This window comes from Macrotis lagotis, chromosome 7, assembly GCF_037893015.1.
Source record: "Macrotis lagotis isolate mMagLag1 chromosome 7, bilby.v1.9.chrom.fasta, whole genome shotgun sequence".
NCBI lineage: Eukaryota > Metazoa > Chordata > Mammalia > Peramelemorphia > Peramelidae > Macrotis > Macrotis lagotis.
In genome coordinates this window covers 16,850,208-16,867,383 of record NC_133664.1, presented here as the reverse complement: position 1 = coordinate 16,867,383, position 17,176 = coordinate 16,850,208, and the positions used below count along the sequence as shown (strand labels likewise).

Here is a 17,176-nt window from a genome sequence, read left to right as displayed (position 1 = left end):
AGGAGCTCCTTGCTTGCTTTAAATACGAAAAGAAAACTTCTCTTGAATCCTTGAGTTTTGGCTCTAACTGAACGGAAACACATCTGGGGAGAGGGAGCTCTGGATAATTTTTTCCTCTTCTAGGGAAATAGATCCTCCTCGATTCTCTACCCTCAGATGTGGGGTTCCATCCATTTCGGCTTTTCTAAGGGCCTGGATGAGGCTGTGTGGAAAGAGAGGTGTGGGCACCTGTGTGCGCGGCCATGTAGCCAAACAAGGAAGAACAGTACTTATAGTATTGCTGTAATTTTTATAGTTGCTCTATTGCAAAGGGGACTCTGGTGGAAGCCAAACCTCGCCGGACCTAGGCAGAATTTTTGACGCTGGAAAATACTACCAGCGGGCCCAGGAGAGCAGATTTCAATTGCAGACAAAGCGGAAAGGGAGCTAGATGCCTGTACGTATCTATCTATATGTCTGGATTATATTCACTTATATGGATGGACGCAATATAATGTCTTCCCAATTCGGGGGCGGCCGTAGGCCGATTCTGGGAAGCTACTTTCAAAGATTTGGGGGCAGCAGCCAGGGTCCGACGCAGGCAGAGCAGGACGCGGCGGTCCCACTAGGGGCAAGGGTATGCAAACAGGAGTTCCTGCTGCCCAAGCGGTGGGGTGCTGAAATTCGTTGTGTTCCTGCCCCCAGCCCACCCCACGCCCCTGCTCCCCAGCCCCTCCGTAAAGGGCATGGTCTGTTTTAAATGTCACCTCTGCAATCCCTGTCGCCTATCCTCTCCACCCGAGTCTAGACAGGGGCTGGGCTGCCTGGTTCTTTCTCTTGCATCTCGGTCTGTTGTCACCAGAGGAACAATTTATTGGTCTAAAGCAGTCTAATTCAGGCGCTTTGATCTCCTGGCTCGTCTTCTTGTTGGCTTCGCTTTGCGTGAACTTCCTAGGCCTCTATTTCCTATTAGAAAATGATGCTATTTAGGATATTTGGTCTTTTTCTCCCCCCGCCCCCCATTCAACCCTGCTGCCTTACTCGGGATAGGGCTGGCTTCCTGGGACGCCATAAACAGGCATCTCCGGATATTGGATTCACTGGTTCCGAGTAATTACTGAGGGGAAAATGCCCAAATAACGGGGCGAGGACCCAATCTGGGCCAAGCCATCCACTAGCCCACCTCCCCTTCGGGGGCAGTGAAAAAAACAGACCAGGACCCTCCTTTATCCGAATCCAGTCACTTTCTCTTAATCCATGAATGTGGGGGCTGTGGGGCCCTGCCAGCCTTCTTGAGGTCCTTTCCACTGAGTGCTTTTTGTCTATTTTTTTCTCAGAGTGTCAACACCCGGCGAGGGTGCGTCCAAACACCCCGGCCAGGAGCCACCTCAAGTGGGGAGCAGCGCTTTGTACCTAAGGAACCAAACTCTCATTTGCAGGAGAATTTCCGGGGCAATCTATTGTGCTCCCTCCAGTTTATGATGTGCAATACAGGCGGGCAGTAAAAGCTGTCCTGCCCGGGGCCCTCTGTCTGAGGGCTCCAGCAAAGTTATTTTACGATCCGTTTAGAGGAAGGGCTCGCCCCGACATCCTCAATGGAGAGGCATTTCCATTGTTGGAAGGCAGGCTGGGCTGGATTGGAGGGGGGGGGATGAAACTGTTTGCTTGACTTCCCTCTGCTGAGGGGGGGGGATAAGGTGGTCTTCTGCAGTGGAGTATAGAAAAGGTAAGTGTCTGTACTCTTTGTGTGTGTGTGTCTGTGTGTGTCTGTGTGTCTGTAGGGGCACTTGGGGAAAAGTCTGGGGAGTAACTGGGGAGAGGGGGGAAAGTTTGGCAACTTAGGCTTCCCATTCCCTCCTTATTTAAACTGATTTTCCAAGGAGACCAAGCTATGAAGCTACTGAAAAGTAGACAAAATTAGTCGTCTGGTTTTTGTTTTCTGGACCCAGTCTTTTGCCATTGTACACAATCCCACTTAGACGATTCACACTCACTCGAGGGTTGAGTTGAGCGAAAGGATCCTTCTTCAACCCAATGCACTTTCCCGATTCTTGAAGCTATTGAGCCTGAGGCCAATCTCCTTTCTTGGGGTGGGAACGGTGAAAGGGGGTATGGTTGGTATTGGCTCCCTAGCTCCAGTGATGTAGGGTGCTGGTCACAGAACAAAGAAACGTCTCCACTGGACTCAAAGGGTCCCTAAATTCTCTACGCGGGGCCAGTGGATGAGTTTGGAATAGAAGGAGAATGAATGGACAAAGGTAGTTTTCCTCTTCCAGAGAGACAGCTTCTGGAGGAAGGTGGTTTCACTGACCAAAAAGTGGTGGAAGGGCAAAGTGGAGGAATGGGGGGAAACTTGGGTTTTAATACATCCGTTTTGCAAATTGGATCATTAATATAGGGAGATTTCATGTCTTCCGTTGGAGTGAAAAATTAAGGCCACAATCGCTCAGCCAGAGATTCCCTGAAACTTTTATTTCATTTGAGACACATGGTTCCAGTTTAATGTGGTGACTTGTTTTATTTTAAAATTTTATTTTAACTACATCTGGAAGCGACTGGGCCTTCTTGGCAAGCCAGGATAGGGACACCCTGCCTGTAACGGGTCGTCGTGGAGAGTGAAATAATGAAACCGACCCACAGCATTCGTGAGGGGGGGGGGCAGCCAGGCTGGCACCTTGCCCAGCCAGTCCCAATCCTTGGGGGATTTGGAGAGGGACAAGGGTGGGGGGACGCCCTGACACTTTAGGCAGGGGGGCAACGGTGCCGAGAGAAGTGGAGGGTGGCTGAAGCAGGGGGTGGTTTCCCGGCTCAGAAAGGCAGAAGGTCGCAGACTGTGCTCATCCTTTGCAGGGGTACAATTCTCCAGGGGGAGCCGCAGGTCCCCAGGGTGCGCGCTGCGCCCGGGCCTTCCAGGAGCCGCCCCCTAGGCAGGCCACAGGACGCGGCGCGCCCGGGGCGCACCCACACTCCCTCCCCCGTTTGAGCCTCTTCCCCTGCCATGCTAGGAGGGAGGCTGGAGTCACCCTGAGCTCTACCACCTGTGATGGAGGAGGAGATTGGCGGAGGCCGTCATATGACCGGTCACGTGCTGGAGGCAAGCTCCGTCCAAAAGAAAATGGGGTTTGGTGTAAATCTGGGGGTGTAATGTTACCATATATCACGCTACCTCGTAAAACCGACACGGGAGCCTGCCGGACAACAAATCACAGGTCAAAATTATGAGTTCTTCGTATTATGTGAATGCGCTTTTTAGCAAATATACGGCGGGGGCTTCTCTGTTCCAAAATGCAGAGCCGACTTCTTGCTCCTTTGCCACCAACTCTCAGAGAAGCGGCTACGGAGCGGGCGCGGGCGCCTTCGCTTCCACCGTGCCCGGCGTCTACAATGTCAACAGTGCTATCTATCCGGGCCCCTTCTCGTCCGGATACGGCCTGGGCGCAGACGCCTACAACCTGCACTGCTCGTCCTTTGATCAGAATATCCCCGTCCTCTGCAATGACCTAACCAAAGGCAGCTGTGAGAAAGCCGAGGCGAGCGCCCTGCACAGCCAGGCTGACACCAATTTCCGGATATACCCTTGGATGAGGTCTTCAGGTAGGGGCAGCCGACACGAGGCGAGGAGAAAGCAGACAGAGGAGACAGGAGAGGGAGGGAGAGAGGCTAGAGTTGGAGAGGGCAGAGGACCTGGAGAGGCAGAGAAGGAGGGCAGAGGACCTGGAAGGGGCAGAGAAACTGGAGAGCAGAGGACCTGGAGAGGGCAGGGAAGGCGACAGGAGAGGCGAGGAGAAGAGGGGAGAGGAGGAAGGAGAAGACAGGACAGACCAGGAGAGCCCGAGGACCCAGAAGAGGGAAGGACAGGACTGTACAGGAGAGGTAGAGGAGACAGAAGAGGGAAGGACAGGCCAGAACACACAAGAGAGAGGCAGGAAAGGGGAGATAAGAGGGCAGGACAGGACTGGAGAGCTGAGGCCAGCAGGCAGGCAAACGGGGAGCTAAAGTGACTCCTGTCAGAGCCAGCCTCCATGGTTTTAATTATAGCAGAGGCGCCATTGCGTAGAGAGCCCGTAGCATTGTATGTAAATGAGTATCATAAAACTTTTTATTGCCCAATTAATGGATTCTATCCTCGTAAATTTATTTAACTCCGTTTGCTTTGGAATTTTTAACATTAAGTGTATTCGTTCGCCATTTTCTCTTCTTTTCCCTTTTTGCTCCCCCCTCCCTCTGTTTCTTTTTCTTTCTCCGTGGAGAGAGAGAAGAGAATTCCTGAGCCACCTCCACTCCTCCCCCGCCCACACCACCTGGAGCCTGGGCAGATTTGGGAGAAAAGGTTGCAGGAGGATTAGGGAGAAAGGGAGTCGAGGGGGGGGACAGGAGGGAACAATAAAGCATGGGGGTCCACCTCGAGCAGGTTTGGGAAGAAAGGCATAGCTGCCCAGAGAAGCTACTCTGGTATTTGGGCATGTTTGTGGGACCAGGAGGGAAGGCAGAAGGGATCCAAAGATAGCAGCAATCGTCGGATATGCATGGGCTCCAGGTGGCTACTGGGCCCCTCTTCGACTGGAAAAGGAGATATACTCCCCTAACTTGCCCCCAGTCTATATTGCTAACTTCCTTTTGTCAGAGCCGGCATTGTGGAAACTTAGCCGGCTGGAAAAAAAAAGGCCTTTTAAAGTTTGGAGAAGCTTGATGTTTTCTCCCCCACCCCCACCCCCATGAAGATGTTTTTTAAAAATTTCTGCTGTTCTCTTCCCACCGGATCTCCACCCCCCCGCTCCCCAACTTCATAGGCAAGTAGGGGCAGCAGTTGGCGAACTGGTCGAGGCTGGGGGGGAGGGGAAGGAGGTCGAGTGGCCGGGCGGGAGAGGCGAGAGAAAGAGGGGGTGGGGGCTCAAGGGTCTGGGCGCCTGGGGGAAGTGAGGAACTTGTCCCCTGGCTCCCTGAGTCCCTGACTAATCCCCCTGTGGGCCTGCTTCTCTGTGTCTGCTGCTGCTTGCAGGTCCGGACCGCAAGAGGGGCCGGCAGACCTACACCCGCTATCAGACCCTGGAGCTGGAGAAGGAGTTTCATTTCAACCGCTATCTGACCCGGCGGCGGCGCATTGAGATCGCCCACGCCTTGTGCCTCACCGAGAGGCAGATCAAAATCTGGTTCCAGAACCGCAGGATGAAGTGGAAGAAGGAGCACAAGGACGAGGGCTCGGCCGCCCCCGCCGCCCCCGAGAGCGCCTCGACCACCCCTTCGGCGGGGAAAGTGGAGGAGGAAGAAGAAGAGGAGGAGGAGGAAGAGGAGGAGGAAGAATGAGGCTGGAGCTGAAGGAAGGAAGCCCGAGCAGCCCAGTCGAGCTGTGGAGTCTGAGGGATGCACGTGACACTCAGAAACGCGTCTTCAAGAGACTTACCCGTTTTATTTAAGAAAAGAAAAGAAAAAGAAAAAAGAAAAAACTCTCTCCCACCCCCCAGTCAGTCTCCTTCCCTCCTCCTCCTCCTCCTCCTCCTCCTCAAAAAAAAAAAAGCTTTCCACCCTCCTAGCTCAGCTCCCAAGTCTGGTCATGCTGAGGTACTCCAGGAAGGCCGAGGTGTCTAGTCTGTCTTCCTTTCCCCTCCCCCTCCCCCTTTCTCCTCCCCGGGTCCCTGAGTTCCTCTACCCAGAGCCCGCACTGGCCCGGGCCCCCCTGTCAAGTTGGTGCCCTCGACCCCGTGGCTGCTATCCCTACCCCTGGCCGAGGGAGCCCGACGGGCAAACAGCGCTGGCGCTCAGAGAAACTACCTAACAGAGCCTTCGGGCTCGGTCACCCCCTGATGAAGAGGGCAAGGGCGTCCAGGCGCCCACCAAACTACCTAATTATGCCAACCCAGAGCTCTGGGGCTTCCGTTTCATAATTCAGAATTGTCTCTTTCATTTTCCTTCCTGAAAGGGCAATAAGAGCAAAGGTGGGAAAAGGGGGAGACGTTCTGACAACACACAAAGACATAGAACACACAATCACACATACACACACACCTAGACAACCACTACACTTCTGCAATGAGCTGTACTACCTATCTGATTTCCAAACTACCTATGTTTTTTCTTCACCTACCTAGCTCCTTCATTAAGACTGTACTCGAGGTATCCGAGAAGGATTAGATGCTAAAAATGTCTGACCAAAAAAAAAAAAAAAGAAAGAAAGAAAGAAAGAAAGAAAAAAAGAAAAAAGAAAAGTAAAAAAGGGAAAAATAGAAAAACATAATATTCTCACAAAAGGCTTTTAATCCACTTAACTGTGGAGGAGCGCTTCTTTGTAGCTTGGGCAGAGAACTGGGGACCAGGGCTCACTGGCTTCTATTTAAATTGAAAATAATAATGATAATAATAATAATAATATATTTATTCCAAAGCGATTCTGAATGAAATCATATGCTGCAAACTCGCTTTTCTCTCCTCGCCTGACCATTCCGTGTTCAGAAGAAAATGCCTCCGCTTCTGGGGAGGGGGCAAGGAGAGCAACCTCTTTCCCTCGGCTGGCACCCCATTAGGCTTCTGCTTGGCCAGCCTTTCAAGGGCTGAAACATCCCCTGAACCAAGTTTCTGGCGAAAGTGACCATTCCCCCTCCCCCATCCTTATATATACCTTATCTTTACCCTTCTTACCTCTCCACCCAAACCCGGTGTCCTGCCCCTTAATTAGTGCTTAATATTGCCGCCCTGACTTTTCCTACAGTAACAAATCCTGTATATCTGAATGAGTTTTGGGGGCCATTTCTATTGTCTTGCAGCTTATCTCTTAATACCTTGGCCTGACCCGGGAAGGCTGTCGTTCATTTGGGATACTTTTGTAGTGGTGTTTTGTGGCTAACTCCTGTAGCGAGGCCAGCGGGCCGGGCGGCTATAACGCCCTGCGGAAGTTGCCCACTCGGCCGCTGCCTCTGTCCTTCCCCTGTCTCTGGTGTTCTCTCGTGTTCCCGTCAACATCGGCGCTGCCGTCTATGTAGGTCTTGAGAGTCTCAACTGTGTATGTGAACTCCATGGAGGTGACTGTTCCAGTCTCGCCCCCGCCAAATGTGGTTTATGTTACATAGAAAAAAAAAATAAAATAAATGCTTGGTGACAATAGACCAGGTTTCTTTATTTGCCGTCAGGCACCATAAAAAGCATTGAGGGAAATAAAGGGGCTGGGGCTGGGGGGAGAAGAGAGATTATAGCCTGAGCGATATGAACATGTGATATCATATCATATGAGCAATTCACACATATATGGGCATGTTTGTGCACCGATACATGTGAACACGAAGAGCCATTTCCATCTGTCAACATTGGCCCTTTCGCTTCTGTGACGGACCCCCAAACCTGCCCTTTTCTCAGGGTAGGCTCCAGGAGGAGAGTTGGGGAAGGGACAGGTTGGCTTTGCCCCCTTTGCCAGGTCCGTCCCTCTGCTCAGCTCCAGATTCTGAAGCCTGGTCCCGCCCAGCTGGGTCGGCCTCCCCGAGGAGCTGACTCCCTCTTTGAGGTCCTGGCTCCAGACAAAAATTTGGACCAAAAAAGCCGCGTGGAACTGGATGGCCAAGCTGGCCCTGGGCCCCCATCCCGTCCAGTCCCTTTCCGTCCCATTCTGCGGGATCCCAGGCCATTCTAGGCCATCTCAGCCCTTCTGCGGGGCCGCTGCAGCAGAGGGGTCATGGGGAAGGAAAGGGTTCCCAGGAAATCGAAATTCATTAAAACTCCCCTGCAGCTGGGGAAGAGAGGGGGGGAACGAGGCTGAAGCCAGGCCGAGAGGGAAGGGAGGGGGGAGGAAGGGAGCTCAGGGCTGACCTAGAGGCCCGGAGCTCGCCTGGGCTCGCTTCTGCCAAGCGGCCTTCGTCGCGGCCTCCTCCTGGCTGGGAAAGCGTCTCATTTGCTCCTCAGATCAAACCAGGGCAAAGTGGGGCTGCAGAAAAGCCAAGCTAGCACTCTGGGGCTGCCTTTCTGGGAAGATGGCGCCTCCGTAAGACCTGCCTCTTCTCAGTGATGAGGAAAAGGCCATAAATCCGTTGTTGTTTATGAAAATTTACAACTTTGCAATACAACTTTATGAGTTGTTCGGGGTTTCCATTGGCCGCTGTCGGTCATGTGGATGGCAACCGTGAACATGAACTTTTTTATAATTTCCCTTGCGAGAATAGAGCTGCATTCTTTTGCTGAGCGCGGTCCTGCTTCGGATCTCGGGCTTTTCAGTCCCTATAGCGTGTGCGATGGGGAGAGGACAAGGAGGGGCCGCCTCCCAGCCCCGGCCGCCGGCCGCCAGGGCCCTTGCCCGGAGCCCGGCTGGAAGGGAAGGTGGGGCACGCTGGATCCCAGGCTGCCGAGTGGCCGATTTTCAACTGGTACCCTGGCTAATTTCCTGCTTCTTCTGGCACCGAAGGAGGGCGATTCGTTTCCCGGGCAGCAGGCTAAGCGACAGCTGTCAGGATGCCTGGAACTCCTTCCTGTAAGCCAGAATCTAAAGGTGAGACGCCTTGGATACTACCCGAGGTAGCGTTAGCCACCCTCCAGCTGACCCTGGCGGGGAGGGATTTCGGAGAGCCTAGAGAGGCACAGATGTGGTAAAGCTGCGTGCACCCACCTAGAGCCTTAGGCATTTAGGTGCGGCGCTGGGATGGACATCGAGATTATATTGTCTATGTTAGAGAGAGAGACTTACATCGAGTAGCTCTGCCAGGTTGCGCATCTGGGTGACCAAGCACATGGCTCAGGGTACCAAGGCACCAGGAGCTGGAAGCTTTACCCTCAGCCACCCAAATTACTAGCGTTTGTCCCTGGGCAAGAGGTTTATGATTTTTCACAGGGATTCCCGATTTTGGTTGGAGAGTTTTTCTCCCACAGAGGGTTTTTTTTTCCCCTCCTGTGCTGGTGATGGTGATTCAATTTAATTCGGATTCCCGCCTTCCCTCTCCTACCCCCTCCCCCAAACCAACGAAGGAACCTATTTCCGGCAAAGGAAGGGGAGGAAAAAAAAGGGGGGAAAGGCAATAAATGGACCAGTCTTTTATTGGGCTCTGAGCTGCCCTTTAATTTGGGGTGAATGCAATTTGCCAGGGTAAAAGAAAGCAAAAAGAGAGACTTACAAATTGAGAGAGCCCTCTTGCAATGGCCAGCTTCTCGTTTGGTACGGGTTTTCCAGGAGAGAGGTCTGCAACGGGAGAATAGAGGAAATGGATTTGTTGTTGGAATTGGGGGTTCGGTGGAATAGGCTTCCGTGTGACATGGATGAAGTTGGGCTGGTGGCGAGGATGCCTCTTTTCGAACAGTTGGGTTTTCACTGTGGCCAAGTGTGCTTTGGGTGCTTTGGAGCAGGTACTACAGCGTGGATGTTGGGGTCCACGGCTATTGAGTGGCCGGGTGGTCACCTTTGTGCGGATCTCTGTGCTTATGGGCAGTCTGGGGGCTCGCTACTCCTTTTCCATCCTAAGCGAATTGCTTTCAACTTAGGACGCAGGACTTGTACCTGATAGTAATGGGAAGATTGTCAAAATAAAAACAAAAGGCGGTGTTAAGGCCGTTCCTAGGGAAAGGGAAACTGAGTGAGACCTGAGGAGGGCCGGAACGGCTAGGCTTCCGTGGGGTATTTGGCATCAGAAGGAGCGTTTCAGTGGTCCAGGGAGCCCTCCGGCTTGGGAGCCGCGGAGGGAAGAGGGAGATGAAGAGCCCTCCCTCACCCCGCCAGTGGTGCAGGGGCTTGGGGCTACGGGCTCCAGCTTGATATTCATTACCGTAATTCAGAAGGAGCCGCGCGCACTCCTAATGTTAACACCGGCGTTGTTTGTGTTCTCTCGGCGGCTAAAGAATTGTATTTGCATGGCACTGCGGTGTCTACTCCCCTGCAACTGCAGTGAGGGGGGTGCGATTATTTATGGTGGTTCGTTTGGGGCTCAGTGCTGCCACGCTGTGGCCAAGAGCAGTAGCGGCGAGTGTCCGCGGCCAAGGGGAAGCCGAGTCTTGGCGAGAGTGGCTTCCCCTAGGAGGAATTATTGGAGTGAGGGAATGGAGGGGGGAGGGGGGACGGGCCTACCCAGAGAGGTGGTGGGCACCTGGTCATTTATGGATCACGTCCCACCCCCAGTGGCTTCTCTGCAGGCCGTTGGAAGGCCTGGGTACCCCCATCGCCACCCCCAACTACACATTTCTGGAAACCGGTTGCATAGCCTGGAAAGGACTGGTTTTGAATAGCATGGCCGCCTCCTCCCCCAAACTGAGGTCTCTCGGGCCCGTGGAATCCAAACAATGGTTCTGGGAGGGGGATGGGGATGGGTAGCCTACACAGTTTGGATCTTGGAGTCTGAGAGTAAGCTCCGGGGCTCCTGGGCGGCCCAGGGCCAGGTCTGAACCTGAGGAGACGTATGTTGTGTCGGTGGCTGGGAGAAATAGGGGTTTGCCTGGAGTTGGGTCCAGCCGGCCCCCCGCACCTGTGTGATTAGCAGCCTCTGATTTATTGATCCTATTGATGGGAAGGAGCCTGCGTGGCGTGGCCGGGGCCCTGCCGGACTGTGGACTTGCTGGAGTTGACTCTGTCTCATCGGCCGAGGATGAGGAATAGCGGGCAGAATGTGGGGTTCTTGGAGCCTCAAGCAGCTATTGGGGACACCCTCCCCCCACATCGAAGAACATTCTCAAGGTAAGTGGCCTTTTTTCCTCCCTCTTCTCTCGATTGCTTTGCGAGAACTGAGAAGTAGCCGGGGGGAGGCGTCTGGCCTCAGAGGGAGCCCCTGGGGTCTGTCTCGTGCTATGGTCTAACCCGGCTTGGTTGTTGTGTGGGTCACACCAGTTTCCTGTTGTGTGTGTGTGTGTGTGTGTGTGTGTGTGTGTGTGTGTTTTTGATTCATGAAAAACACCCAAAGCTGGATGGAGAAACAAACTGGTCGACTGCCAACCTATCGCACACCAGCCTTGTAGGATACGCTGGGTTTCAATTTTGTTTTGATTATGATATTTAAAAAAAATTTTTTTTCGGTTTAGTCAGTTCGGAAACAAGGACGTGATGATTTTCCCCTTTACCCCGAGAAATGAGAATTTCACTTTGTCTTAGGAAAACCATAGCGATAATTTAGGCCAAAGCACGAAAACAATGACAACCCACCCTAAATCCCAATTCTCACCCCGAGGGGCTGGGGGTGCTATCTAGGGATTGGAGGAGCATAGATATCAAATGGAAATGTTATCCAGATAGCCAAATCAACACCAACTTCTCGGTTTTCACAAGATCCCCACAAATTCCTTATTAAAACCTTTCACTGAAAACACCCTAACTCACACCACAGTAGTTTTCAAAGCGAAATTCGTTGTCTCTCCCCTGTGTTTTCGTCTGGCCTTCATGCTGAAATTTGGGAGGGGAAATACCTTATTCTCGCCGCTCCATTGCTGCCCCGATTTATTTTTGTGAAACTTTCCAGGGAGAGGGTTTGTTCTGGAAATAGGCTCGTGGTCCTGAGCTGTATCCCAGAAAGAAAAGAAAAGAAAAAGAAAGCAAGAAAGCAAGAAAGCAAGAAAGCAAGAAAGAAAGAAAGAAAGGAAGGAAGGAAGGAAGAAAGAAAGAAAGAAAGAAAGAAAGAAAGAAAGAAAGAAAGAAAGAAAGAAAGAAAGAAAGAAAGACGCACCCAGGATAAGTCCAATTTATGGATGCTTGTAAACAGACCTATGAACCTACCAGGTCTTACCAGATTAGGAGAGTGGAAAGAGAGAGATGAAAATGGAGAGGGGATAGAAAGAGAGATGAACAAAGTTCCTGCTTGTCCCTGAAGGTAATTGCTACTCCCTCTGCTATCGCTGACACCACCAGGATATTGCTGAGAGTTGCATACATTCGCTAGGGTTTTACAGATCTTATAAGCAGCCTCCGGAAATGCAGCAAAATGGGATAAATAGACTTTCCCCAGCCACTATAGAATTCAGGGTTTTAAAGCTAATTCAGGAGGCTTTACAAACACAACCATAAAAATGCCACGGGAACGCTATTGCCTTTTTTTTTTCTTTTTAAAGAGATGGATCCATCTGCTGGGAAGTCAAAGATCTAGAGGAAACACCTCTTGGAAAGCCTTCCTGGATGGAGCCATTCATTCACTTACTGTCTGGGGAATGGAAGGGGATAGATAGCCAGGAGTTTCAAATAGCTTTCCGAATTTCTGAGGGTAACTACCCTAACTCCCTCCAGCACATGAGCCCCCCAGCTTTAGGGCTCGGCGAGCTCAGCCAGGGCGCAGATTTCGACCTTTAAAGCTCTGTCAGTTCATTCACATGCTCAGAAACTCAGAGTTCGATCCTTTAGCCCTCGGGATTCAGACCAGGGCCGGATCTGCCTGGCCTATTTGGGTCCCGGCCCACGGCCTTGTTCAATGGTAGAGTCTTTTTAAATAGGTAAACACTCCTGTCTGGATTTCGATTTCAGTGTGTAAACAAACAGCAGCGATGAAAGGAAACGGGAACATTTTGAGGGCTCAGGAAGGCTGAGAGGCGGGGAGGGAGAGGCTCTGGATGGCTTCTGGAGCCCCCAAACCTTTGCAGATCGCCTCTTTTTTTTATTTTTATTTTTTGCAATTTCCTTCTTTTTCTCTGTAGGAAATGGCCGCATTCGGGATCGCTCTTTGGAGAATAGGGCTTGGGGTGGGGGGTGGGGGGAGAAAGAATGGGGCTTTCTGGACCACCTAGATGTCCGGGGAACCCTCGGAAAGTCCCTGAGTCGGGGGAGTAGAGGTGCTTAGTCTTTTTTTTTTTTAATGGGATGACAAGGGGGATCAGAAGGTCCATTTAGGACGGTAGCTGCCTGACGTTCTGGTCAAGGAGAGTTCGAATCTCCCTTTCCTCCCGTTTCGAGGCTGGGCTCGACGGGTTGTCCTTAGGCCTCTTTGGGGGTCCATATGAGAGGAAGGGGTGGCCTCTGCTTTCCAGGTTACGATAAGCAGAAGACAAGCGGGAGGCCTCCTTTTAGCTTTCCCCCTCCCCCAGAACTTGCGGTGCTACTCCAGCGCCCACGGGTGGGAGGGGGAGGGGGAGGGGGGGAGAGATAAGACCCCCTGACCTCGGCCTCCCCCTGGCGGAGCCTAACTCGGCGAATGTGTCTCTTTCAGCAGTTGCAGCGAGCAGGGCCCTGTTCGGACCGGTCGGGGAAATGAAAAGAGATATGGGGTGTGTGTGTGTGTGTGGGGGGGGGAATCTGTTGTTGTTGCCGCCCCTCTTGGCTCAAGATCTGTCAGAGTTCCCGTTTCGAGAGAGAGAGAGAGAGAGAGAGAGAGAGAGAGAGAGAGAGAGGCCTGGCCAGGCTGCTCGCCCAGGCCAGGAGCCTGGAGGGCCCTCCACCCCCCGGGGCCCCAGGCCAGGGAGGCCGAGGCCGGCCCCCTCCCCGGCGTTCCGGGAAGGGAGGCGGGCGGGCGGGCAGGCTGGCTGTGCGTGCCCATTAATCTGCCGGGTGTGCGGGCTGGGGGTTGTTTGTAACTTTGCTGGCTCGGTCGCCGCGGGTCCCCGGGGAGCGGGCTCCACGGCTCGCTCCCATTGGCCGCCGCGCCGTCAGCTGGTGCTATTTGCTGCTGTCGCTTTTGGCGCTCGGCCATCCAGAAACAAACCAGTTCGATGACTACTAATAGTTATAGCCAGATGTACTAATACACAACAAATCACAGTCCTGCAGAGGGGAGCGCAAATGAGTTCCTATTTTGTGAATCCCACTTTCCCTGGGAGCCTGCCTAATGGCCAGGACTCCTTCCTCGGGCAAATCCCCCTCTACCCAGCTGGCTATGACGCTCTGAGGCATTTCCCCGCTTCCTACGGGGCGTCGAGCCTCCAGGACAAGACCTACCCCTCACCTTGCTTCTACCAACAGTCCAACACGGTCATTGCTTGCAACCGGGCGTCCTATGAGTACGGCGCCTCTTGTTTCTATTCCGAGAAGGACCTGAGTAGCGCCTCTCCCTCGGGCAGTAGCAAACAGAGGGGCCACGGGGACTATCTGCACTTTTCTCCTGAGCAACAATACAAATCCGAAAGCGGCGGGCAGGGCAAAATCTTAAATGACGAAGGCAGCGACCGGAAGTACACGAGTCCTGTTTATCCTTGGATGCAGCGGATGAATTCTTGTGCTGGTAAGTCATTGGCATGCAATCCCCCCTCCAAACCCACCCCCCTCCACGAAAGAAAGAAAAGAAGGGAGGAAGGAAACAGGAGAAAAAGAGAGAGGAAATTAGAGAAAGAAAGGGAAAGAAAACAAAGGAGGGAAAAGGTTTTTTTTTAGATTAAAAAATAAGAAAGACTCCAATGTGGAAACTAGGTGACAAGAAGGCAGGGTTCCTTTTTCCATGTAAGGTGACACCTTTGGGGAGTGCTGGGGGGCTGCCATTGCCAAGTTATTTGGGACCTAGAACATGGACAACCTGAAAGGGAGAGAGAGGGGAGAGAGAGAGAGAGAGAGAAGAGAGAGAGAGAGAGAGAGAGAGAGAGAGAGAGAGAGAGAGAGAGAGAGAGAGAGAGAGCCCATGCTACATCCTCGTGTGAAGTTCTCGAGCCACGGTGGACCAGCATTCTACACACACATCATTAATGATCAATCTCCCTCCACACCAAACCCCCCTCTCCTATGCACCCTGGAGATGCAAAGATAGATGGAGCTGCCCAATCTACTCCTTTCTAGTGACACCCTAAAAGCAGTTGGAGGACCCAGTTCTCCTGTTTCAGAATTTGTCCCTCCTACTTCCTCTCTCCCCCTCTTCTAGCAACTATTCCCTGCAAAGTTAACTTCTGAGACCCTGGGAGCCCCCCAGCTCCTCATCAAGGTGGGCTTAATTAAGGTGGAAGACACCCTAAAGACCCTATTTGCCTTGAAGGCCATTCATTTCCAGAAACTCCACAAAGTCTACCCTCCCTCCACCTCTGTTTCCTCTGTTTTCCCGAAGCTCCACTAACAGAAGGTCCCTTGGAGTAAGAAAGAAGGATTAAAGCAGATTTGGAAACTCAGGTCTTGTGCCTTTAAAAAAAATCCATTTATCTTTAAAGGGGGCATGCTCCACTCTCTCGTGCAAGGTGGTTTTGGAAGAATCACTGAGGAGTTGTGAGGACTGAATATTTTTATTACTTACAATTTGGCTGCCCTGTGATGGCTTAGCCTCACTCATAGCTACACAGATGTTGGTGCACACTCACACGCAGGCACACACATCATCCTTGCATGGCTCTAGCTCTCTCTATAGTGAGATGTCTAGTGTCTGACTCCCTCTCCAGCCTCCAGTTATATGGGTTTCCCTGGTAGATACAAAAAACACAATGCAATAATTGTCAGTTGGAAGGCCATCCCTATCCAGGAGCAACAACACTGGCCTGTTGAGCCATCTTGATCACTGCAGAAAGAGCAAAAGCAAAAAACAGACCGGTGTGCTTGGCTCGCCTCTCTAGGAGAGACTGGAGGGGCCAGCTTGGAGCCTGTCTTGTTTTCTTTCTGAAATGCCTAGAACCTTTGTTCAAGTCAATTCCCTTACTCTTTTCTTCTCCAGGTACTGTATACGGCACTCACGGCCGAAGGGGAAGGCAAACTTACACGAGATACCAAACCCTCGAATTGGAAAAGGAATTCCATTTTAACCGCTATCTGACGCGAAGGCGCCGGATTGAGATCGCCAACGCGCTCTGCCTCACAGAACGACAGATCAAAATATGGTTCCAAAACAGGAGAATGAAATGGAAAAAAGAAAACAAACTCATAAATTCCACCCAGCCCAGCAGCGAAGAAACAGAGGAAAAGGCAGGGGGAGTAGAATAACGAACGCATCAGCAAAGTTCCCAGGCCTTCCCCCTTCTTAGCGGCTTTCCCCCCTTGTATTCTCATTCTGCCAACACTATTGCAGCCCTAAGTCTTCACAGTCTGTTGCTCTCTAGGCTGGAGGAGAGGCTCTATATTCGCAATCAACTGTGTAGTTCTTAAAAGAAAAACAAATAGGAATCCTTTAGAAGTCTGTTGTGTACATAGCCCCCCTTTTCCTTCTCCTGTAAAGTCGGTTAACCAGGCACCCCACTCCCAGAAGCGACCCTGTTTTCTGTTGAGCATCTCGGATTGTCAGAGTGTCTGTTTTAAGGAGCTGGTGTTCGGCTACAGAAACAGATAGGTGCATAGTTTAGCATCTGAACTGGGAGCTGATTTGGAGGGGGAATAACCCCAAGCCCGGGTTGCAACCCTTTCAGAATCCCATTTACGGTCGGGGTCGTCTCCTCCCTACGGTGTTTGGGAGCTGGCTGTCCAGCGGGGTCTACAAAAAGTTTTACGGTAGTAAGCAACAATGCAATAAGACATAAACCAATAAATCTGCTGAACAAAGGAGGAAAAGACAGTTGGGGTCCCCCGCACCCCCTCCCCCCCAAAAAGACCTCCAAGAGTCCTTTCGCCTCGGGCAGAAATGGGCAAGGGAAGAACTTTGAGGAAACAAAGAGTCGCCCAGAAGGAGCTATAAAACTACTGTGCCCAGATGAAACCGGCTATGTGTAACTGGAAGAAAAGCAACCTTGCCAAGAAGGCAAAAAAAAAAACCACAACAAATTCTGGGCACTGAACTTTGCAGGCTCGGGAGAAGCCTAATCTTTTCGAGGGTGCGGTGCCACGGGGAGTCCCAGCTGCCATTCCAGAAGACCGGGTTGTCGTGGGTTCCTTTCTTCCCCTTTTAATGTCAGTAAGGGGGGCAGTTTTTATTAGGTGGGATAGTGGCCTAAGCTTTCGGTCTTTCCAAGTGGCCGTCCCTTATCTCTCTGCTACCTTTGTCATTTACGTTCGAATTTCTGAAGCCCAAGAAAATAAAGGGTACCCCCCCAGCTGCCCTGAAATGCTTTCAATCCTGGCTCTCCTTGAATTTTTTCTCATCTGAGAGGGCCGGCCAAAGCTATCCCTGCATCGCCCCACCTCTGCCTCTGCAATTTCGGGGAACAGAGCCTGGTCACAGAGGTTTACAGAGACAAACCCCCTTGCTTTCAGGGCTGGCCGGATCGGGCATTTGAAAAAACGAAGATTTTTTTTTTCTCGAGCTCAGTCCTCAAAGCGACTGAAATAGCTATTTATGAAAATCATATTTACTTGTGAGAAAAAAAAGCATCGACTGGAACCATAAAATCGTACGGAATTTGACCTTGCCTCGGAAAACTCCAACACAAAAGCTATTTTTACTAGATGTTTGTCATTTAAAATCGGCAGGGCAGTATCCCTTATGCGCCTGCAGAAAAG

The 17,176-nt window shown here is 51.9% G+C and overlaps 2 protein-coding genes and 1 long non-coding RNA gene across 4 annotated transcripts; 2 read left to right on the top strand and 1 right to left on the bottom strand.

The window, feature by feature from the left end:
• The first annotated feature begins 3,031 nt into the window (after window positions 1-3,031).
• Window positions 3,032-5,475, top strand: HOXA7 (homeobox A7). The gene is made up of 2 exons (XM_074195542.1): window positions 3,032-3,573; window positions 4,979-5,475. Exons 1-2 carry the CDS (start codon window positions 3,198-3,200, stop codon window positions 5,281-5,283), a joined length of 681 nt encoding a protein of 226 aa, XP_074051643.1. The 5' UTR covers window positions 3,032-3,197; the 3' UTR covers window positions 5,284-5,475.
• A 1,519-nt stretch (window positions 5,476-6,994) lies between these two features.
• On the bottom strand, window positions 6,995-13,940 carry LOC141494400 (uncharacterized). 2 transcript variants are annotated; one of them, XR_012470428.1, is made up of 3 exons: window positions 13,788-13,940; window positions 9,063-9,127; window positions 6,995-8,423 (listed from the first exon to the last, which is right to left on the bottom strand). It is a non-coding gene; the product is annotated as an uncharacterized LOC141494400 (long non-coding RNA). The 2 variants fall into 2 exon arrangements; XR_012470427.1 differs by lacking the exon at window positions 13,788-13,940 and adding an exon at window positions 9,708-9,945.
• Window positions 12,618-15,730, top strand: HOXA6 (homeobox A6). The gene is made up of 2 exons (XM_074195541.1): window positions 12,618-14,063; window positions 15,465-15,730. Exons 1-2 carry the CDS (start codon window positions 13,625-13,627, stop codon window positions 15,728-15,730), a joined length of 705 nt encoding a protein of 234 aa, XP_074051642.1. The 5' UTR covers window positions 12,618-13,624.
• Window positions 15,731-17,176: the final 1,446 nt, after the last annotated feature.

Excerpts from the sequence above, each read along its gene's own strand:
- HOXA7 (XM_074195542.1), top strand. The coding sequence starts at position 3,198 with ATGAGTTCTTCGTATTATGTGAATGCGCTTTTTAGCAAATATACGGCG. Across the intron at positions 3,574-4,978 it reads CCCTTGGATGAGGTCTTCAG|GTCCGGACCGCAAGAGGGGC; the intron begins GTAGGGGCAGCC and ends TGCTGCTTGCAG.
- HOXA6 (XM_074195541.1), top strand. The coding sequence starts at position 13,625 with ATGAGTTCCTATTTTGTGAATCCCACTTTCCCTGGGAGCCTGCCTAAT. Across the intron at positions 14,064-15,464 it reads GCGGATGAATTCTTGTGCTG|GTACTGTATACGGCACTCAC; the intron begins GTAAGTCATTGG and ends TTTCTTCTCCAG.